General features: G+C 37.6%; 1 protein-coding gene across 1 annotated transcript in view; it reads right to left on the bottom strand.

Annotated features, from left to right (window-relative positions):
* The window catches only part of NUP205 (nucleoporin 205), an 81,992-nt gene that overhangs the window by 10,540 nt on the left and 46,453 nt on the right, over positions 1-24,999 (bottom strand). Inside the window, exons 28-38 of the mRNA XM_082631758.1 lie at positions 24,027-24,218; positions 23,256-23,523; positions 23,065-23,163; positions 15,366-15,514; positions 14,241-14,432; positions 12,994-13,115; positions 11,325-11,463; positions 9,202-9,328; positions 3,866-3,942; positions 1,481-1,609; positions 1,133-1,259 (exon numbers count right to left, since the gene is read on the bottom strand). Of these exons, the coding sequence (XP_082487884.1) occupies positions 1,133-1,259; positions 1,481-1,609; positions 3,866-3,942; positions 9,202-9,328; positions 11,325-11,463; positions 12,994-13,115; positions 14,241-14,432; positions 15,366-15,514; positions 23,065-23,163; positions 23,256-23,523; positions 24,027-24,218 (1,621 nt within the window). The remainder of the gene's footprint in view (positions 1-1,132; positions 1,260-1,480; positions 1,610-3,865; positions 3,943-9,201; positions 9,329-11,324; positions 11,464-12,993; positions 13,116-14,240; positions 14,433-15,365; positions 15,515-23,064; positions 23,164-23,255; positions 23,524-24,026; positions 24,219-24,999) is intronic.

The following is a 24,999-nucleotide window of genomic DNA, read 5'->3' as shown; positions in this document are numbered from 1 at the left end:
AATAGTAATACACACATGGATGGATTTCAAAAACACTGAGCTAAATGAAAGAAGTCGAAACACGAAAAAGACTACATATTGTATGATTCCATTTATATAAAATTCTGGAAAAGGCAAAATAATAGACACCTTGACCAGGGGGTCAAAGGAAACAATCACATGCAAAGGGACAAGAAGAAACTTTTAAGGATGAGGGAATTATTCTATATTTTGGTTGTGGTAGTGGTTACACACTGCATAAAATTACAAAAAGTACTCAAACTGTACACCTAAGATGGGTGAATTTTGTTGTATGTAAATAAAAAACCTCAATAAAACATTTTTTCTTAATCCCACTTGCTAGGACATTTTATAATGGAGTTAGACAAACAAGAGTTCTTGGCATAACATATTTTTTCATAATATTATTCTATTAAATAGATATTTTATGTGATTAAGCAATTTTCAGAGAAAATAAGATCCTGAAGACGATGAAAATGTGACAAAATGATTCACAGAAATCTCAAACAAAAGGTTTCTTGAGATCACCACCAGTCCATCACAATACAACCACCAAGATCCAAACGGGCTTTGGCTTTTGAATGTCCCATGGGACAAAAGCTTTAACCAATCCATAATGGCCTCATACTCCTAATCTTCCCCACTGGGTCACTAGGGAATCATAGGCTACATCAGCTTACTAAGTATCGAAATTTTACTTTGCTATGTTACAGAAATTTGGAGCTAAATACAAAACCCAACTGAGACACTAAATTCAGCTTAACATGATTTAACATACAAACTGTCTATTTTCATACTTTTCACCTAGCTAGTTTACTCTCCAATCCTAGAGCCTTTTGGGTCTCACATGCTACATAAAACTATACTCTCCCCACATGGCTCTTCCAGATTCATCCTCAGAAAATCTTAAATTTCTCTATTCTTTCCAGTTCTCCAGCTGTATCCACAGGTCTGACAACAGTACCTCCTCATCACCCCGTCTTAAAGAAGTCGTTTTTAAAATTTCCCATTCATTACTGGTGGTAAAAAAAAAAAAAAAAAAAAAATGCATCTTACTGGGGCCAACTAGAGCTTGTCATAATCCTGGCAACTTAATTCCTCAAATACAGAAAGAAAGAACTAGCTAGCTCACCTTGCCGGGGCCCATCTCTATTAATGGTTTCTGACAGGCTAGGGGTGAAGAGACACACAGCATGCTGAAAGGTAGGGGAACTCTGTAACATGAGTGACTGGCAATATTCCATGACATTGGCACAAATCTACAAAGGAAGAACAAGCAGTAACAAAAATATTAGCTCCCCAAATGCCTCATATCATGGAAATCCAGATTTGAAGGAGAACAAAGTTATAGATCAGTTTGTAAAATTACAACAAAGTTACAAATCAATCTGTAAAATTACCCACATCTATTATTTTTCTCAAATATCTCCAAAAACATAAAAAGCTTAAAGAATATTTCCACAACTCTCACTCCTCTTACCTGCTGCATGGCCAGTTCGATCTCATCTTTCTTGCTCACTCTATCCCCCTCCACATTATCATCTTGAAATTTAAACTGACGCAGTCTGTCGGAGCCACCAAAGCGACTTAGTAGTCCTAAGCACTGGCGCTAAGGAAAGAAAAGATACTTTCTTGTTCATATCTAGTTGTATATGTTTAAAGTTAGTGACCTATCTTTCTTGAGGGAGATGAAAAAGAAAAACTCAGTGGGGAGTGAAATCACTCTTTAAAGCATCTAATCTCTTACTTCCAACGGACCCAACTAAAGTTAGCAATATTAAAATGTACCTTTCTGCAAATGTATTTACTTGGCAGACAACTCATTAAAAGAATATTAATTCTGGGCCTCCCTGGTGGCGCAGTGGTTGAGAGTCCGCCTGCCGATGCAGGGGATACGGGTTCGTGCCCCGGTCTGGGAGGATCCCATATGCCGCGGAGCGGCTGGGCCCGTGAGCCATGGCCGCTGGGCCTGCGCGTCCGGAGCCTGTGCTCCGCAACGGGAGAGGCCACAACAGTGAGAGGCCCGCGTACCGAAAAAAAAAAAAAAAAAAAGAATATTAATTCTTTTAGCAGTTAACCCCCACTAAAATCTAAGTGCTTGCCAAAGATTTTTTGTATCACACCAAATAATTCCTTAGTAGATTCCCATTAAATAAATACTAATCAATAAACAATGAGAAGCAAAATGAGATGGCAAACAGAAGCAGATTCGTGATAATTTTGTCTACTGAGGCTCAAATTTAAAGGCTCTTACTCCTGTGGCTGCTTCTGGGGACTTCAAAAAGGAGTTGGGAACACAGAAGAAACCTTGGCAGATAAATCGCAAAGCTCATTTGTTTGAAATGTTGGTACTTTTCACCTGAGAATATAATTGTTCCTAAGGTTCTCAGTGGGAAAGGACAAGCTTTGCAAAATTGGCAGTATGTCCAGAATCAGAGATGTGGGTTCCAATAACAGGTACATGACTTTTTGCTATATGTCCTGGGACAAGTTACTTAACTTCCTCAAGCCTCTGTGTTCATATTTCTAGAGTAATAATAGCAATTCCTACCTTATAAGGTTATTGTTAGGATTAGCTGAGACATTGAATTGTATTTAAAGTGCTTAGTACAGTGTTCTGCACCTAGTAAGTGCACAATAAAAACACATTTAAAACATTGGTATTACACATACACACACTCACCCCTACATATATATATCCATATATATTATATAATATCTAACTTAAACTGATGTTAGTTTAAATAGTAAGTATGGATAAGGCAAAACATACTAAGGAGATTATAATATAAATTTAATTTGTCAAAATACTCTTTTTAAAACTTAAAACTGGCTGTTTGCTATTCTTACAAAAACAGATGCACTAACACATTTCCAGAGGCTACCTTATGAAAGATGCATCAAAAATATTTTTTTCTCCCCACCAATGAAAAAAGTTAGAAGGCTTAAAAAAACAAAACAAAACAAAACAGAGTATTTTGGCTTGGTTAGAGAGAGTACAAGCCTTTCTGGAGTGCTATTTGACAATGACTCAAAATGTACTACTTGTTTACCCATGCACCCAGTGATAACAATTATGCTGATGGCAGCATTTTTCTTTTGGAAACTTGAAAAACAGCTCATGAAAAGAGGACTGGTTAAGAAAATTACTGTATCAAAAACAATGGAATATAAATTCTACTATATAAATATAATTCTTCTGCAGCCAAAAAAAAGTGAAGGTGCTCAAATCAAAGCAGGCCAGGAGGCTCCCAGAAAGACTGTGATAAAATATCTAATTGATAAGCTATCTACTCTGTTTGAATATATTGAAAAGAGATTACATAACTGGAGGAGAGTTTGGGAATAAATTAGAAATAAGTACATAAAACCAAGCAAATAAAAAAAAGAAACAATTACTCTAGGAAAAAGTGTTGTATAGAAAAGTAACATATGGTCCATCCATGGCTTATTCATAAATGACATTTCATAGTAATAATAATATAACACTAAATATTAATCTAATCGAAATTATGATACAATTAGAGTTGGGGGTGGGGACACGTTACGAGAGAGGTACATATTGTATGACAGAAGAACAGGAGTAAAGAGATCTAAATTCCCATCCTTCTCGATGGAAGGTCAATAGATGACTCTTAAAATTGGAAAATCAAGTAGTAGTAACATAAGCATATTATTTAGAGATATGAAAGAATCAATTAAAACCGTTGCTGGGTTTACCCAAATTCAGGGAGCAGAATGGGGCGGATCAGTGAGAGGACTGTTGTATTTTGTTACAAGTCTTACAGCTGCTCTTTAAAGAAGTAAAAAAATTTTTTTAATTTAAAAAATAAAAATAAAAAAGAAGTAAGAAAGAATCAGTTACCTGGAATCTTCCAATATGTCCCTGTAGCTCCATTAGAGATCCTTCATTTACATCAACATCAAGTTCACTTAGTATACCTATAAAATTTGGAATGCTTTTAAATGTAGTGTTATAATCAAAAATATAAAAACATTAAAAAACCAGGAATGGCAGTTTTACTATTTTATATTTATATATGTATAAATATATATATTTTTTTATATATGCATAAATAGACACAGACTCTGCCATGAAGGAGGTTTGAGAAATACGACTTTACAAAGATTGTGTACCACCACACAATATGTAAGTGTACCACACCACATATTCAGTCATATGCAAGCTAAATCTAGATTGAATCAGTAATTCAAAAAGGCACTTCAAAGTTTTCGAGAAAAATCTACTTTTTATTTATAAACATAAAAGTTAAAATTTTCTAAACTCAGCAGTAAATTACTTTCTCATGTAACAGTTCAGAATATAAAACACTAAGAACGAAATGCATTTTTTTTCTTTTATCTCTTCTATGTATTGTACCATTTGAGTTTTTTTCTTTTCCCTTAGGCAAAGTACCATTTACACATACACAAAAAAGTTGCCATTCAATTTCTCAGTTTGGACCCATTATGAAATCCCTAAAGCTGATCAACCTTTTATAGTACCATGGACTCCCTTTATTGCTATTGAGCCCTCCAAGCAAACCCATGGGTCATTCTCTCCACTGGTGTGTTTCTTTGTTCCATGACTGTAGCCATGAGGAGAACCCAGCTGATCCGGTCCCAGCCATCCTAACTATCCATGTGTTTTCACAATCCCTTTAATCCATTTCTTACTTCCAAGCATACACTCCATAGCACATAACCCGGAACCTTATCCTTTGCTCCTTATAATGACAAGCCTTCCTCCTTTTAGATTTCTCAGCCCATCAACCTCTACACAAACCTACAGAAAATACTCATATCACTTGGCACATGCTGGCTTGTTACCTCACCTGCGCCTCATTGTTCCACTAGCTCCTTTCCCTTTCCCACCTCCACCTCCACGGAGAGTAGGCTCCCAGAATCACTTTATTTAATTACTCTCTAAAATTGACCCTACCGCAGAGGATTTTTCCACACTATCTAAAAATGTGTTCAGGTCTCCCTTGTACTCCAAAACAAAACAAAACCAAGTAAAACCCTGGTTAATATCAAATTCTTGAAATATTTTTTTCTCCACTTGTTGCTTGTGATTCTTATGCCCTCCTTTTCCATCTTAACTCCTTGAAAGCTGGAGTTTGCACTTAACACTACCATGGAACTTTGGCTTTTTCCTGTTTGTCCTTAACCTTTCTGATCTCTGCAGCCTGTGTTGCTGTTCCCCAGTTCTTTCATTCCTCCTGCACACCAACTGCTGCCTCTATTTTAAAAAAGTTGCAATTCTCAGATTCTTTTTTCTTTTGGCAGCACCGAGTGGCATGCGGAGCTTCCCCAACCAGGGATCGAACCCGAGTCCCCTGCAGTGGAAGCACAGCCTTAACCACTGGACCACCAGGAAGTCCAATTCTCAGATTCTTAAGACCTTTCCGCTACATGCCACCTGAGTGCTGTGGACCATATATATCATCCTCAACTCCAAAACACTTTACAGAATATCTGTGGGTCACAGATAAAAAATTAACCTGATGATAAGTAGTTGAGGAGGTACAACATATCTGGTACTGGGCTAAGCATTTAAGACAAAACCATATGGTAAAATTACAGGATAATACAAAACCATATGTAATCAAGGGCTGAACTGGGCAGAGTAGGGTTAAGAGGAGTATAAATCATTATTATTATTATTATTATTTTGGCGGTACGCGGGCCTCTCACTGTTGTGGCCTCTCCTGTTGTGGAGCACAGGCTCCGGACCCGCAGGCTCAGCGGCCATAGCTCACGGGCCCAGCCGCTCCACGGCATGTGGGACCCTCCCGGACCGGGGTACGAACCCGCGTCCCCTGCATCGGCAGGCGGACTCTCAACCACTGCGCCACCAGGGGAAACCCCGTATAAATTATTTTTTAAAGTTATTTTTAAAAATTAGGAGGGTAATTTGGCATTATCTTTTAAAATTATTTTAAAGTGTGTGTGTGTATGTATACATACACACACGTATGTAATGGTATATATGTATAAATATATATATATATATATGTATATTTATATCTGACCAAGCACTGCCAGGAACTTAGCAAGCCTACCAGCTCATATATACAAAAATGTATATGTATATGTATACACACACACACACACAGTTATTAAATGCCAAACAGTTTGACATTTTTAAAAAGATCGGAAACAGTCAACGTGTCATAGGGGTCTGGGTAACCACCTCACAATTGGAAAACTATTCCACCAATTAAAGAGTCAGGTAGGAACTATACATGCCGATGAGAAAAAATCCCCAAGACATAATGTGGGGAAAAAATTACAGAGCAGTGTGTATGGTATTTCATTTGTGTAGGGAGGAAAAAATGTTTACACCATGTGCAGAGAAACTGCTAGAAAATCAAAGTATAAATTGATAATTGGTTCCTTTTAGGGAGCAGGAATTGCTGGTCGGGGTGCTTTATTCTTTTATTTTGTTTGAATATATCATGAGCATGTTAAAATAAACTGTGCCTTTCTGAAGAAAACTTTAATACAGTGACAGGGTTAAATGCTGCTATTAGCAAAATACAGAATATTTCAAGTAATTTTAAAAAGTAACAAAAGGAAAATTCATCAATAAAATCACGTTGGCAGAGGATCTGATAAAAGGTAAATTTTCTCTGTACTAACTCAGGACTTCTGGATTAAGATGGCTGAATGAAGTAGTATCATAGAATGTCCCTTCTATAATCAACCTACAAATAAATGAAATTCACCAAAAAGGGAAAGGGGCCAACTTTCACCATAAATACTAAAGCATGGTGGTGGTTAAGGGAAAAAAAAGGGGGGGAGATGAAGAAAACTCCAGGGGAGTAAGTAGCATAATTCAACTCATGACCCTCATCCCACCCCTCAGAAGCAGTACAGAGAAAAGAAGATAAGCCAACAAACTCTTGCAAATTCTCATAGAGACCCCACAATTTGCAAAGAAGCACATTCGGGTGATTAAGTAAATTAAGTAATCAGGAGAACTAGTAATTAGGAGAAACCAACGTAAAAACCATTTGGAGAAGAACCACTACATAGCACTATGGGACCTTAGTAAAGGCAAGAAGGGTGGCCTGTCTTGGTTATCATCTCAGGACACTGGAATGAAGTGGGGAAATGAACATAATAAGCACACAGGACTAAGACACTCCAAGGCTGGGTGAAGTTGACCCTGGGATCTCCTCAGAATGAGCACAGGCTCTAAGTACCGTAATATGCACTGCACTCCGCCCTGCCAAACTCTCTCCTCCCAACACAAAGGGCTCAGGCACTGAGGCATGCCCAGAGAGGAAAAAATATTGCAGGTGTTGGGGTAGAATCAGAAGTTGGCCTCAGACTTCTCCACAGCAATATAAAGATGGAGGTAGTATAGGCTAGTAGTTAAGCACACAGACTCAGAAGCCACACTGCATGAAAAACCCTACAGTATTATTTGTGTGACTTTGGACAAGTTAACCTCTCTGTGCCTCAGTTTCCTCATTTGTAAAAAATATGACATTATTATTAATAGTAGGCCATGCTGTCATTCAAGAATAAAGGCAACCTTTAGATGTTTGTAAACATTAGAGAGTTCAGGGAAGATTATATACTTTTTCTTAGGGGAGGGGACCTCAATATGAATTAAAAACACCAAGAGATAAATCAAAAGAAAGAACTCAGAAATGGTGAAGCTATAGGAGGAAAAAAAAGAATTGGTGTTTTTCTGTGAATCCATGTAAATATACAAGTAAAACTAAATAGCTGAAGTTATTATGGTTGCAGGACTGAATATAAATAATATTTACTCAACAAAGTAAAAATAATACAAGCAAACAACATGAGGGTGGAAGAAGAATTGTAAAATAACTTATTACTTCATCTTTCACATCAGGAGTTAGTTGATTCTCTCTAAAAAAAATTTTTTTTTTTTTGCGATACGTGGGCCTCTCACTGTTGTGGCCTCTCCCGTTGCGGAGCACAGGCTCCGGACGCGCAGGCTTAGCGGCCATGGCTCATGGGCCCAGCCGCTCCGTGGCATGTGGGATCTTCCCGGACCGGGGCACGAACCCGTGTCCCCTGCATCGGCAGGCGGACTCTCAACCACTGCACCACCAGGGAAGCCCCCTGTCTAAAATTTATATGTAGTAAAAAAAAAACTTTTTTAATGACCAAAATATCTTAGTAATTTAGCATAATCTTTTTTTCTTCTTAATCATAGTGATCTTTTAAGAACTAATATCTCGGGCTTCCCTGGTGGCGCAGTGGTTGAGAGTCCACCTACTGATGCAGGGGACACGGGTTCGTGCCCCGGTCCGGGAAGATCCCACATGCCGCAGAGCGGCTGGGCCCGTGAGCCATGGCCGCTGAGCCTGCACGTCCGGAGCCTGTGCTCCGCAACGGGAGAGGCCACAACAGTGAGAGGCCCGCGTACCGCAAAAAAATAAATAAATAAAATAAATAAAATTTAAAAAAAAAAAAAAAAAAAAAAAGAACTAATATCTCTTGTACACTTGTAGTAAAGAAACATTTGTCTGGAATTCATCAATGTCTTCAGTTTCTCTTCAATTAGTTTTTCATCTGTAAAGTTCACGTAAAATTAAATAGTTGTTTTCTAAAACTGAATGTAAAAGGTATCCCATTCTCATAAATTACCTCTGTATGTCTGTTTCTCTCCACCGCCCCTCCCCCCACCAATACATACATATACATAGAGCAATGTTTGAAAAGCTACTTATCAATGTTAACATTTGATAATCTCTAGATAGTGGGATTTGAGTGTTAATTATTTTCTTGAACTTTTTGAATTTTTTACACTGACCATATATCACTTTTATAAACATATTACTTCAAATAAATGCAGTTAAGGGGACTTCCCTGGTGGTCTAGTGGTTAAAAATCCACCTTCCGATGCAGGGGATGCAGCTTCAGTCCCTGGTCGGGGAACTAAGATACCACATGCCGCGGGGCAACTAAGCCCGCGTGCTGCAGCAGAGGATCCCACATACCGCAACAAAGATCCTGCGTGCCACAACTAAGACCCGACGCAGCCAAAAATAAAATAAATAACTAAATAAATATTTTTTAAAAAGGCAGTTAACTCTGTTAGTTCCAATCACAAATAAGTCATATATAGCTGCAAAGTAATAATAACCTCATTCTATTAAGTGTATGTCAGTCTGTAAAGCACTGGTAAAAATCCATTCAACATAATCAACTCACCAGGAAGTGCTGCTTTACTTATAATTCCTGTCAGCAGAGCCAATTCCTGCAAAGACCCAGCACTAACATCCTGACAGCGCAAGATTGCTTGTATGGTATCAGAATGAGAAATGAGAAACTGCAACACCTAAGATGAAGAAAAGGAGGGGAAATGGAAAAACAGAGGTGGAAGAGTAGAAAATTGTATTATAAATTTATATCCACCTGTTTAATAACATTGAAGCAAGTAATTTAATGTAATGAAGAATATTAGATAAGCAGTTGTCTTTTGCATTTACGTAGTTTATTTCTTCAAGAAGCAAACATCTAACTAAATTTCGTAAGAAAGCTAAAGATAAGGATTATTTCAAAGTTTAGAGATTAATACACTTAGAAGCCAGTATAGAAGAGTATAATATAACTTGGAACTTGAAAACTATTATTTGACCCCTATTTTTTTTTATTTTTGTCTAAATGGAACTAGAACATGAATTTAAAATGAGTGTGTTCCAAAATGACTTACTGGGACTTCCCTGGTGACTCAGTAGTTAAGAATCCGCCTGCCAATGCAGGGGACAGAGGTTCGAGCCCTGGTCCGGGAAGATCCCACATGCCGCAGAGCGACTAAGCCCGTGCGCCACAACTACTAAGCCTGCGCTCTAGGGCCCACGAGCTACAACTACTGAGCCCACGTGCCACAACTGCTGAAGCCCATGCGCCTAAAGCCCGTGCTCTGCAACGAGAAGCCACTGCAACGAGAAGCCCCCGCTCGCCACAACTAGAGAAAGCCTGCGCGCAGCAACGAAGACACAATGCAGCCAAAAATAAATAAATAAATTTATTTATTTATTTTTTAAAAAATGACTTACTGAATTCAAGTTTGCTCTGTGAAAGTCTGACTAGTGTGACATGGGGACAATCACATAAAAGCTTTTGTCTAACTCTCCTTTTGATATGATGAAAATAAATGAGATACAAATCTTGACCTCTAAACTCTGCCCTTTCAGCTTAGCGTTTTACAATGTACCAGTAGAGAAGACTACTCATTTTCACATTCAAACATCTTCTTAACTAGATTATAGATGCCCTGAAGGCAGGGACTACACCACAACTGGCTGAACATTTGAATCTCTCAGGAACTGTGCCCCTTTTATTTTTTAATACAGATTCCTGGCCTCAGCCCATCATTGTTGGACATGAAACTCAGTAATCTGTATTTTTTAAAGAAGCTACTCAGGTAATTCCTCTATGCTCAGTATAAGACTGGCCTTGTATCACAATCTCCCACTTCTATTAAAAAACCTTAATCTCGAGAAAGAAGAAGACGAAGTTTTTGGGTGTTAAGGAACTGACTCAAAGGCCGCATATGAAAGGGGTAGAATGTCACTTAGACTAATGCAATATAAAATCAGGTAGCACACTAGAAGCAGCAGCATTCTATCTTGGGAAGGTACGCCTGAAGACTGATGGCAGGGAAAGCAGATAAAAATCACCATAAATTATTAGGATGTGTCCTAATTCCTGAGGGTATCATAATAATAGAGCAACACAATAAAAAACTGCAGATTCTTAGTAATAAGCCTAATTAATCAGTGAAAGGTTAAATTGTATATTGCATTATTACTCTAAGAAACAAACATATTTTTGAAGATTTCACTGAAAAGCAATGAAAATAAAACTAATTTATGGTGTTTGAAGGAAAAATATTTTATTAGAAACTCACTTATTTAAATTACTCATTCTTTAAACATCACAACTAAATGTGGCATCATCATATATCTTTTGTATTTTCTGCAAGGTCTAATAAAAGGAGCAGCATTCTCTAATAAATACCTGGTTAAATTACATTTTAGAAGCCAGCTTATTTCTATCACAATAACTGCTTCCTTTTGCAGAACAACAAATTTAGATCTCTTGCCTTCTATCTCACTATTCTATTAATTAGCTGTGGCGTTTCATTCAAACAAGAGTACAAAAACAGGCCAATAAAGTTCAGAGCAAAGTGCAAGGGGTCTATTTTCAATACCCAGCTCTGCCATAAACAGAACAATTAAGGTAAATTCACGTTAAGTGTTCTATGCCTAGGGCTTCTGCATTTGTAAAATAAAGATTTTGATGATTTCTACACCAAGGATTCCTCTTACCTGCCCTGCTGCCTGCAAGTGCTGGGCCATACTAGACGTGAGGATGACCTGGCACAAGCGGAGAGCTGGAAGCAGAATCTGGCGGTACCGGTCCACTGGAGTAGGGATGAACACTGGGGCATCTCTCAGGCCAAACATGCTTGATTCGCATCCAGTGAACAAGGAGAGAGCAACAGTCCAACAGTTAAAACAGTCCCCAACCATCTCCACGGCAAACAATCACAGGTGGCTAATTCAGATGTAAAGCTACTAATGAGGACACTGTATCCCAGAGGTACAGTTAGTGAAAACAGTTATCTGAATTTTTTAAAATCTTCGTAAAGAATAATTGCATTAATTTGAAAAGATGGTGCTAAAATTCCCCAAACATACTTATTCTACTCTAAATGTTCCCTTGGGCCACAGAGACTATGTGTGAGAAACAGACAGAAACAAAAGTTACTCTCCCCAAATTTCCCTCTTGTACACCCAAAGCCAAAAATGAATCTACATTGTCCATTATATAAAATAAAACAAGATTTTAAAAATTAAAATGAGATTGTAAAATCACTTGACCTTTAAGATGAGGTCTCAGAGCACTGTATTCATAAACTCTTATTTATTGTAAATATTTCTATTTAAATTTTTGAGCAAAAAAAATGGTTGCCTGTTGAAGAGAAGAGAATGAAAGCAGAATATGGAAATAAAAAGAAATAACAGAAAGGCTTTCCAAAGACAGGCAGTAATAATGTGCCATGAACTGAGGAACACAATTTACTCAATCCTCTTCACCTAAGGTGAAAGTAACAATTCGCGTGTTTAAAACCTTAGAAAGTTATACTAAAAAAATTTTCTTTTCTAGAAGTAAAATACTTCTATAGTTAAGCCTGAAAAACTCAAACATACAATTTGGCAATGGATCTTTTGAGGAAAATTACTCAAACTGACCTAAATGTTATTTAACAGTAGGAGAGTATGCTATAGGCCCTAACAACACTGAAGCCATGTAGACAAAAAAGAAAAAATTCATATTCAAACTCAACTGAGAAATCTGCTAGAAAGTTTGAAACTTAAAATCATTTCACTTGAAGCTTTCAAATTAGCAAGCAGCTGGTAAAATGTTAAAATGAGAAAAATATAAAATACTATTCAAGTCATCAAGAAAAGAAAATCCACAACAAATTATAATTTCGTTACAATATTTTAAAAGACCAGTATAACCGAAAACATGTACTTCTACTAAACAGAACAATAAAGTTGGGAAGAAAAACGTCTAACAAAATGCTCTCCCATTTCCCTCTTACGTTACTGCTCTAAAATGGAAAGCACTAGGTCCCTACCCACTTTTACCCTTATTAGCAATTTTCATTTATTAGTTAATGGCAGGTGTATATGACCAAACAAAACCATCAAGATGAGAGTACTGCTCCAACAGAATTATAAACGGCAAAACTGTGTTTGAAATTTTTTTTTCCTTAATAATCCTTTACTGGTAACTTTAAAAAAAGAGGCGGTGGGGGGGTGGTGAGGATGGTGGTGTGATGAATTGGGCAATTGGGATTGACATGTATACACTGATGTGTATAAAATAGATGACTAATAAGAACCTGCTGTATAAAAAATAAATAAAATAAAATTAAAAAAATTTTAAAAACCATAAAAAAAAAAAGAAATTGATATGGATGCTTACCCCTGTGGGTCCATTTCTGGGCGCATGTCATAGACTTGGCATTGTGCCAGCCTCACAATCACCCCAGACCTCAGCAGCTCTAAAGCGCCCTGTTGTATCTTGGCTACTCTTGTGAGAAATGCCTAAGAAGTTATGAAACAAAAGTCATCAGTACAGAGATCAGAGCCAAGGGTCTCACATTAAAATGAGACTTTCTCATAGCACATTTCTGATCTGTAATCATTGGTGAAGAGAAATTCTGAGCTAGCTAGGAAGGGGTATATTATACCACCTTAACCATAGGATTTTTATGAGGAGTAAATGGCACAGCGTATCTGAAGTGCTACATACGCCTTGCATGGATTAAGCATTCAACTCAATCATGATGTGGGCTTATGGAGGGCAGGGAAGATTGTTTTGTTCACAGCTGTATCTCTACTACCTAGTGCCATACCTGGCATGTAACAGATATTTAATAAATACTTGTTGAATAAATGAAGGAAGGAGGGAAAACAGAATTAATGAAGAATCTAAGACTTTAGTGCTTCTCTCTTTTTTTTTTTTTTTTTTTTTTTTTTGCGGTACTTGGGCCTCCCACTGTTGTGGCCTCTCCCGCTGCGGAGCACAGTCTCCGGACGCGCAGGCCCAGCAGCCATGGCTCACGGGCCCAGCTGCTCCACGGCATGTGGGATCCTCCTGGACCCGGGCACGAACCCATATCCCCTGCATCAGCAGGCAGACTCTCAACCACTGCGCCACCAGGGAGGCCCTAGTGCTTCTCTTATTGTGACATTTGTGGTATTTTTAAGCAGGAGGAAACAGAAATTAAAACAGATTTGGAGGAAAAGAAATGAATTATACATACTGTACTGAAAAATCCTGTGTTTCAAGTAGAACCAGCACATCTACATTGGAATCTCAACAGGCAACTAACAGTCTGATTTTTGTTGCGGAAGGACATTTTTGCTCACTCTTCTCCTCATAGACCACTGGGTGTCATGTGGCTTTGCCACCACCAGCAATCGAAGTGAGTAAGCAGCAGTCTCAGTACCCAACTAACCCTCTCAGGACCATTTCAACTCAACTTTGGCATGCTCAGAAGATACAGTTCTAGCACATGTCCCCAAATTTAAAACTCCTTAGAAATGATTAAAGTTTGTATGATAGAAACATGCAAAATGTAGGCCACGTTAATTTTCTTTAATATATCCTTAACCCCAAGAGGAAATGACCTGTTGATCTAACTTCAAGTGAATATAAAGCCTTACCATTTTGGATTCGTAAGTATAAAGGGCTTTTAAAAGGGGAGGCTGTGGAGTGAGTAAGCTCTGCAAAGTACGGTCATCTTCTACCAGGCTGTCCACAAGCACCTTCAAATAGCCACTGTTAGAAAGATACAGAAGCCACTGCTGCTGCTTATCTACGGAGACAATCCGATCAAGTAGAGCCAGTGCCAGCATCTGACGGAAGAACAGATCAAAATCCAAAATGTGGAGATGGCTACCAAAATCAACAACAGTAACTCCCTTTATCTGGCAATGTTTAAAAGTTTTCTTACAAGGAGAATGGTTGCCTGCAATACAATTCTCTCTCTCTCTCTCTTTTTTTTTTTTGAGAAAAATGTATGTATGTATCCAGAATCTTGATTTATTAATAAAAGAAAAAATTTCAGGGTAAAGTTATATTTCTGAAACAAAACCTAACACATTAAAATAATGGCATTAAATATATTTTAGCAAAATCTAAACATTACTTGCTGGAGGAAAGGGATTTTTAAAAATAGCTCCCCCCCAACTGTAAAGTTTCACATGCTCCTTGTAGAAAACAGAAAACTATACAGAAAATACATTATCTGACAAACACAGATTACTTTGTTCTATGTCTTCCCAAATACTTTTTTTTAACATAATTGAGAGAGTACATGATTCAAATGCTATGTAATTTTCCACCAGCAGGGAATTATCTTCTCACTGTATTATCACCAGTATGACATAATATTTTAAAGATACATAAATGCAAATACTCCTTGAAAAAGCAGAGAAAGATACATTCAGTATAAAAGCTACGTATCCAGCATTCTCTTATGCCAAGATCTTGATTAACCAGCATCTCTGCTGGTTAATTTCTACCAGTGTAAGGCAAATCTCAAAATTAGCAAAAAGATTATTCTGAGGGTACAGTCTGAACTAATAAAGGATTCTGAACGTAAGTAAACAAAACATATGAATGAACAAAACAGAAATTCCAAATTATAGTAAATAAGAAAATTCACTGAAATATATTACAGAAAATAATTCCCAATATATAACATACATTTGAAAAGCTGATCCAGTTTATGCCTTAATAAGTCAAAATACCTATCCAATTATAATACTAAGCAGGAGTTACCGTACCCTTCCAATCTCATGACCATCACAAGCATCTCGACAGACCACTTCCATGAGGGCAGCACCATAGCTCTCAATGATGGCTATGTTTTCTCGCTGTAATTTACTAAACACATCTTCAGGGGCAGTCAGCCTTTCCCACATGGTTTTCTTGGCTAAAGGGTTACAAGAGAAGAAATATAAAACACTCCAGCAAAAAGCAGTTTGGTAACTGAGTAATTACACCTCATACATGACGACAACAGAAAAATCCTTCCATTATTGCCTGCACACAAAGACTCATCAACCAATGAGTCTAGGCAGGTAAACTTTAAGAACACAATGCACTATTCCATGCATGTACACTGAAATAACAATGGTATTAGGAAAAGGATAAACTATCCTTAAAGAAATCAAAATGAATTATGAAACTCCAGGAGAAACATTCCTGTATTTATTCCACTAATCAATCTGGTTTTATCTTTTATTGAGATCTATGAGAATTTGGCTACAAAGGAGCAGGTACAAAGCAGACAAAGATCTGCTTCCAAAAAACAGATATTTTATTCTTTTATATTTTTAATTGAAATATTTATTAAAAAGAAAAGGTATACTCATTATGAAGATCATTTAAATTAATTAAATTTAATTTAATTCAAGGAACACTGATAATTAAAGATAGGATCATATGCTTTACATAGATTCCTGTAAACCTTTTAGAAAAGTTTCATAAATACACTACATAAAGCAATAATCTGTATTTGAAACTAATCTTATGACTTTTCCCCAACTAGTACATGGTAGCAGTTTTTTTTTTTAACATCTTTATTCGAGTATAATTGCTTTACACGGGTGTGTTAGTTGCTGCCATATAACAAAGTGAATCAGCTATACGTATACATATATCCCCATGTCCCCTCCCTCTTGCCTCTCCCTCCCACCCTCCCTATCCCACCCCTCTAGGTGGTCACAAAGCACCCAGCTGATCTCCCTGTGCTATGTGGCTGCTTCCCACTAGCTAACTATTTTAGATTTAGTAGTGTATATATGTCAATGGTAGCAGTTTTTTGTTTTTTGGGGTTTTTTTGCGGTATGCAGACCTCTCACTGTTGTGGCCTCTCCCATTGCGGGGCACAGGCTCCGGACGCGCAGGCTCAGCGGCCATGGCTCACGGGCCCAGCTGCTCCGCGGCATGTGGGATCTTCCCAGACCGGGGCACGAACCCGTGTCCCCTGCATCGGCAGGTGGACTCTCAACCACTGCGCCACCAGGGAAGCCCCAATGGTAGCAGTTTTTAAACTGAGGAAAGATTCTCAAGACAGGGTGATCAGAATGGAGGACAAAACAAAGCAGGTTTAACCAAGAAAAATAAAAGTAACACACAAGGGCTTCCCTGGTGGCGCAGTGGTTGAGAGTCCGCCCGCCGATGCAGGGGACATGGGTTCGTGCCCTGGTCCGGGAAGATCCCACATGCCGCAGAGCGGCTAGGCCTGTGAGCCATGGCCGCTGAGCCTGTGCGTCCGGAGCCTGTGCTGCTCAACGGGAGAGGCCACAACAGTGAGAGTACCAAAAAAAAATAAATAAATAAGTACACTCAATGTGGTCTATATTCCACTATAAAGTTTGCAGCAGTCAAACCTTCAGAGTTTTAAGGATATTTTTTCCCTAAAATATCTTTACCACTACTTTGATTTTGTTTTAAGTCATATTTAATTTCTAATAGTGTCAAAGCAGGGTATGAGATTATTTTCTCAACCGTGTCACTTCCTTCGGTCACCTGGTCCCATCTACTTCTATTTCACCTCCCTCCACTCTCCACCTCCACCCCAACGCTGCCGCCACACTAGCCCTCAAATTCAGCACTTCCTTCAGTCTCAGGATCTTCGCACTAGCTGTTCTTTATATTCTTCCCCAGATCTTAGCATGGCTGCCTCCTCTTCATCATTTCAGCCTCTATCAAATATTGCTTCCTCAACTACATCCAGCTTCCCTCCTCCTCCCACCCCACACACAATATATCACAGTACTATTTTATCTTCTCCACAGTACTTATTTATCAGATTTACTCAAATTGTTATTTTTTAGTTTCCATGCTTGTATCTCTGTCTGCTCACATCGAGTGTAAGCTTATTAACAACGGATTCTGTCTTGTCTACCACTGTTTCTCCAGAATTTAGCACAGTGTCTAGCACATAGAAGCTCAAATATTAATTACTGATTGATTGACAGCTTAAAGGCAAGTTTAGAAACTGCTCCAGGGATGCCACCAGATGCTCTCAGGGTGGAGTACCACGGTGGGTGGGTTTTCAGGAACCCAGCCTGAGGAGCTATGGCATCTCCTCTTCTGTTTTACGCATAGGATTGCCACAAAATTATCTGAATAAAGGCTTTGGACAAAAGTCTGAAAGCCACTACCTTATAGGTTTAACATATTTTAGCCATGAATTCCTTAGTTCAAACATTCTTATGTATATGCAACCCCACCAGAAGAGTCCAGCAAAACTCTTGATTTCCTTTCTCTTCTTAACTCTTATAAAACTTGTAATTTATACTTGGGGTTGGCAAACTAAGGCTCGTGGGCAAAATGTGATCTCCCACTTGTTTTTGTAAATAAAATTTTAATGCAACATAGCATACGTCTCTGGCTTCTTTTGCACAATAATGGCAGAGTTGAGTAGTTGCACCAGAGAACATATGGCTTGCAAAGCCTGAACTAGTTATTATCTGGCCCTATACAGAAAAAGCTTGCTGGCATCTGGTCTATATCATCCAATTTAAGGCTTATTGTTTTATAAACACATATATTGCCATTTTTACTAGGATAAAATATTTTATGGGGCTTCCCTCGTGGCGCAGTGGTTGAGAGTCCGCCTGCCGATGCAGGGGACGCGGGTTCGTGCCCCGGTTCGGGAGGATCCCACGTGCCGCGGAGAGGCTGGGCCCGTGAGCCATGGCCGCTGGGCCTGCGCGTCCGGAGCCTGTGCTCCGCAACGGGAGAGGCCACAGCAGTGAGAGGCCCGCGTACCGCAAAAAAAAAAAAAAAAAAAAAAAAAAGATTTTATGAAAGCAAGAACCCAATTAATGTTTCCTGCTTCCTGGAACAACTAAAAATAATCAACCACCAAATGATTACTGATTTTTGTTTGAATTGTAAAAAGGGGAAATAATCTAAATGTCCAAAAATGGGTAGGCTAAATAAATTATGGTATATCCATAAGTGACAAAATCTATACAGGTATTAAAAATGTTACTTAATGAGGCAGGAAAAGCTGATAAAATACTAAATAGAGAGAAAACAGAAGATTTAAATCAATTAAAAAAGATGGCTGGCTATAACCAAAATGTCGTGATAGTTATCTTAGAAGGGTAAAATGTGTGACTTTTCCTTTGGTTTATTAGTATGTTCTAAATTTCCTATAATCAATATTTATTTTTAAATAAAAAAATAAAAGTAAAAATTGTTTTTTGCACAGGCTCTGGACGCGCAGGCTCAGCGGCCATGGCTCATGGGCCTAGCCGCTCCACGGCATGTGGGATCTTCCTAGACCGGGGCACGAACCCGTGTCCCCTGCATCGGCAGGCAGACTCTCAACCACTGAGCCACCAAGGAAGCCCCAAAAGATATTTTTTAAATATCTGATTATGAATTTTTAGTCAGGTTCTAAGGTTCTAGGACCTGACTCAGGTTGTAAAAAAAATAAAAGGAGTGGTGAGAAATGTACATCTAAATTCACATCAAGCATAAAGCCTGCACCCACTACACACACATATATAGCTACAGCTGGTATTTTTATTTTTATTATTTTTATTTTTTGGCCACATCACGCAGCATGCAGGATCTTAGTTCCCCGACCAGGGATGGAACCCATGTCCTCGGCAATGAAAGTGCGGCATCCTAACCACTGGACTGCCAGGGAATTCCTGTAGCTGGTACTGTATTTTTAAGTCACTTATTGGAGTCAGATTCACAAGAACGGAGTTAACAACAGGCAAGATGCTCTATGAAATCCTTTTAGTCCCACTACTTTATGACTAAAATCAGAGGTGTACTTGTACTATAATTCTAGATCATACTAACACCTAGAGCATAAAAACTGAAAATCTCATGATAGGATCCTAAAAAATTTAATAATGGCAAGAGATTATCTTTTCTAATCTCTTTTAAAAAGATGATTGGATATTATGGTTTCATAAACAAAGAACAACAGGAATATTCTTGATCAAAAGTCGCAATAGCCCAAAAGAATTATGAGCAGAGCAGAAAATTCCTCATTCTTATTATAATTCCTAATTCTTATTTATAAATAAAAGATACTACCGAGTACCATTAACTTGTCAAACTTAAAAAGAAAAGCCAGTTTAGAAGAAAATAGAACATATGAGAAAAACTTATAATAAAAGTGCTTAAAATTACAATCTAAACAATTTTAAAATTAAAAATTCAAACTGACATCTTTCATACAGCTATATCAATCAACTATAATTTAAAGTTGAATGATAAGCTCCTAGAAAATGGAAAGTTAAAAATGAATCTGTTTTAAAAGCAATATAATCCGTTTTAATGAAATTACAACAAAACATTCAAACAGGGCTAATCTCACAGAAATAAAATTAAGGAGGATAAACTATATCCTCTACACTGAGGTGTTAGCATAACTTTATAGGTTGGCTTTATAAACTTTTATTGAAAACATTAATCTGATTAAAAATACGCTGAAAAGTATATATCTTTGTCATTATCAATCTGTTTTTAAATGTGAAATATTTTTATAATACTAGAGCTTAAGGAACAGATCAATAGAGAAATTAAGAACATAATAATTGGGGTTCATATTAAACATTTAGGCTCTGGTCAGATTATCCACTTTTTCTTTCTAGTCACTGGTGAAAAAGAGAGAGGAAAAAAAAGTGAAAAAAATACAAAGAGAGATATTTGTGATGTCAATGGCTGTCAACTAAGCCCCAGGAATTACATATGCAAAAGCAATGTCAGATTTGAACTACACTGTTCTTAATTAAGGAAACATGTAAGATCCTCCAAATAATTTTATCAAAAAAATTATTGGGTTGGCCAAAAGGTTCATTTGGGTTTTTCTGTATCATCTTACAGAAAAACCCAAATGAACTTTTGGGCCAACCCAAAATATGCTTTGGTTCCTCCCCAGATCTACTGCATTGCCAGCTCAAAGTGATAGGATCCACCCATATGGATTTTCAGAAAATTAACTCTATGCTTAAGAGACGTCTGAATTTCCTTTTCCCTAAATTGCTCATATCCTTTGCCCATTTTTCTGTTGGGTTATTGATTTGTAGATGCTCTTTATTTATTAGAAATTAGTCATCTGTGATATGAGCTACAAATACATTGCTGATACTGAACTCTAATTCTCAGATCTGTCAAAAAGAAGCAAGTCATTTAGCCTCTCTAAGTCAGATTCCTTTTATACCAAACAGGGAAAATGGCTGCCCAGTATTCAGTACATATGTTTATGTAAAAATAAAGAAAAAGTGGTATCAAAAAATAAGTATATAAACATTAAAAATTCAGTTTTTGTTTTAAAACAACAGAAAATAGGTACACTGGCACAAAAGTATGTGCTCAATTAATATTTATTAAATTTAATATTTTTAATTTGAAAATTAAAAATACTAGTATCTAGGGAATAAAGTACTTTGCTATCTATCTAAAACAAGTCAAAATAAGCAGTAATTATGACTAAGAAAAAAAAGCTACTTAAGGGATAAAATTGCTCTAAAAATAGATCATTTGAAAATTAAAAACAAAGGAGAGGGACTTCCCTGGTGGCACAGTGGTTAAGACTCCACGCTCCCAGTGCAGGGGGCCTGGGTTTGATCTCTGGTCAGGCAACCAGATCCCACATGCATGCCATAACTAAGGAGCCGGTGAGCCACAACTAAGACCCAGAACAACCAAAATAAGAAAAATAAAAATAAAAAATAATAATAATAAAAAGATAACAGATTTTTTTTTTAAAAAAAGGAGAATCTTCTTTTATGGTCACACTGCTTTTACCACATCTTGATAATGACTTCTTATAAAGCACGTTGTGTTGTAGAGCTCCATCTAGTGGTTAAGTGGTGATTTTTGCCAATTCAACTAAATACAATGTTAAAAAATTTTTTTAGTCAAGAGGAAAATGGGGGAGGTGTATTGGCGGATTATCTCTCTTAAAAAAAGCTCCTATTTGTTTAAAAAGTTTCTCTGAACTATTATTTTTAACGACCTTAAAAATATTTTTGTGCATTATTTATGCTGGCAGGAAATTCCTATAAATACGTCATTTGGCTATTATTACATTCTAAGGGAGATATTATACAAAAATATATAGCCAGTAATGAATAATATGAGATAATCTAAGTCTTACACACAGAGTGGTTTTTAAGAATCTGTGTACAGGACTTCCCTGGTGGCGCAGTGGTTAAGAATCCACCTGCCAATGCAGGGGACACGGGTTCGAGCCCTGGTCCGGGAAGATACCACATGCCACGGAACAACTAAACCTGTGTACCACAACTACTGAGCCTGCGCTCTAGAGCCCGCGTGCCACAACTACTGAAGCCCGCGTGCCTAGAGCCCGTGCTCCACAATAAGAGAAGCCACCGCAATGAGAAGCCCGCACACCACGAAAAAGAGTAGCCCCTGCTTGCCGCAACTAGAGAAAGCCCACGCGCAGCAACAAAGACCCAACGCAGCCAAAAACAGACAAATAAATTTATATATAAAAAAAAGAATAACAAATACTCATTAAGGTTCTCAGAAAGCACAAGGAGCCCATTATGAGAAGGTACTTATGACAAGTTCTTAAATAGCAGAGTAACTCTGGCAAAGAGTATTATACGCTGGTCTCCTGAATAGTTAAAAACATTTTTCACATTTGGCGATGAAAGAATCCATATTATTAACTCTTATTTAAAAATGCTAACTATATGGGAATTCTTTGGCGGTCCAGTGGTTAGGACTCCGCCTGGGTTCAGTCCCTGGTTGGGGAACTAAGATCCCACAGGCTGAGCAGCGCAGTCAAAAAAAAAAAGAAAAAAAGAAAAAAGATAACAATAGTTTACAAAGTTGATTTATCATTGTTTTAAATACATAGATCTTTTGACCAAGAAATTCTACTCCTTGGAATTTATCCAAGAAAAACTTCACATTAGTACAAAAAGACATATGTATACTACTGATGAGAATTTACTGGTAGAAGGCCATTTGGTAGAATCTATTAAAATAAAAATGTGCACCCTCTTTCACATGGAAATTCCACCATGAAGTATCCTTCCTGAGAAATATATAGGCATATAAAAGAATATTTGATGCAGCTTTTTTGTGATAGTAAAAAATTAGAAACAATTTAAACACTTATGAATAAGGCAAATGGTTAAACAAATGGTACTTCTATACTATGGAATAACAGAGCTATTTTAAAAGATATGTACTGTATGTATTGTTCAATGGGACCAGAGGTGAGTGGGAGTTACAAAAATATATAAGCTAAAGTAGTATTTGAGGGTCTGTGCTTACATTACTTTTGTACTATTGTCGCAATTTTAGAAAACTAAACATTCTTCCTTGACTTTAGAGCAAGCACTTTGATTCCATAAAGACTCATTTATTAAAGCTTCGCTGAGCCAAAAGATGAAAAGGTGATTTTTAAAAAAAATTTAAAGTAACCAATCTCTAAAAACAGAAAAGACAGAAATCTAATTCTACCTGCTTCTAAGGTGTCTGGTTCATCGGGTCTCTGGGCAATCTGTAAGTAATAAAGCAGTGAGCCATACAGGTGTGTCCTCACTCGCTGGAATCCGCCACCTAGGAAAATACAGTAGCGTAAAAACCTTTTTTCAAATTAAGTTAAAACAAATACAGAAGTTGTAAGTTATAGAAAATTTAGATGAAAAAACCTGTCTTCAAAATGAAGTCTAACAGTTTCTTCAATATGATATGAAGCGAAGAATCTCCAATAGACGCAAACCCCATCACTGCATTCTCTGCAGGCGGAGGTGAGGTGCAAGAGTTATCAAGCACAAAAGCATAATGAGCCTCTCCGGGTCCCAAGACTACTGGTTGCTTCTGTTCTGTGCGAACGGCTTGGCTTAGGTGAGCGGTCAGGGTGAATACAGCACCTGCTACCACTGGCATTAACTCCTGTGCTGCTTCATCATCCAGTATCTTAAAGCAGAAAGACAAATCAGAGTGAGCACCCTGCTTTCAGCTACAGTCATTAACATGTCTTATACATTTAGCTTTTCAATTACCATAAGAATATAAGAATGGAATTGTATTGTTCAAAGACAGTAGAAGCTAATACACAAAAAGAAATTTAAATAGAATGCTGGGTAACGTGTTCTTAACCAGAAGGGAGCCCTATCAGAATTCCCTAGAGATTTTTCATGGAAATTAACATAATGGCCTCACCACCAGAGTCTCCCATTCAGTAGGTCTAGGGTAAGATGTGTCATGTAGATTTTTAAAAAGCTTCCCAGAAAATTCTGATACACACTCTGGTTGAGAACCATTACTGTACAGAGTTAATACCTTTCTAAAGGAAAGTCTTAACACTGGCATTGCACAACTCTATTTACTCCAAATGGGAAAAAAGGAGTGGCAAACTCTATGTTTAAATGATATAAATATTCTTTTGGCAGTATAAAGTAACTTATGAAGCATGTCACCTTATCATGCACATCTTGTAAAATATCACGAATAATCAGTTGTCGATCCTCTGCCTGAATGAGGTCCTGAGGGCAAGCTGTCAGTATAATTTCTACCAGCTGCCTCCATGACTCCAGAGCATGCCGTTTTGCATGAAGACACTGCAACAATTTGTTTCTTCCTACCACGTACTGAAGTATAGTGCTGATTTCCTAAAGCCGCAGAAATTGAATTGCAAGGTTAACACACAGGCAAATAACGTCTTTTAACCAACAGGTTCCTATTTTTAACACTGTCAGTTAATCCGAAAACATTTATAGAATAGTCCAGAAACCTTCCACATGCTTGCAAGTCAGCAGATAACTTTTCACATTATACTGGTAGCCAGAGCTATGAAAAATAATAAATAAGGCTGTGTGTGTGTGTGTGTGTGCACGCATGCGCGCGTGTGTAAGGCAGAGGGCAGAGGTGATGTGCGTGGAAATGAGTTTTTAACCCCATCTTCTTTTTTCTTGCAACTGTCTAGTTATACTACTCTGGAACACTAGAGTTCCCTAAAACCCAAGTTCAATGGCATGTTTCCTTGATGTGTCTTTTATTTCTTTGCCTCTTGCTTTGACCTCACCAACTGTGTTTCCATGAATGTGGTTCTTCCCACCTGCTCTCTTACCCGTATCTCTCCATTTGTAGTGACAAATGACTCCTTCCTCGCTGATAGGGAGCAAGTGAACTCTATTACACAATATGAAAAGGTTACAAAATCCTCAACTAGCTTAGCAGAAAGGATGTTATTTCTCCTGGCATCCAGACATTAACTTCAGTTCAGCTTTTAACAGTCACAAAGTCAAAAGCGAAAGATACCATTAAAATTTAACTTTTAAGTAGTTTACTAATAATGAACTAGAAGTCAATTCACTGTTTTGTCTTCTAACTGGCAATTTAAGTAGTTACGTAGTTAAAAGGTTAAAACTAACATATACTCAACAGGGCTTA

The sequence above is a fragment of the Mesoplodon mirus genome (genome assembly GCF_964341445.2).
Source record: "Mesoplodon mirus genome assembly, chromosome: 9".
NCBI classification, from domain to species: domain Eukaryota; kingdom Metazoa; phylum Chordata; class Mammalia; order Artiodactyla; family Ziphiidae; genus Mesoplodon; species Mesoplodon mirus.
This window is presented reverse-complemented; position numbering and strand designations above follow the sequence as displayed.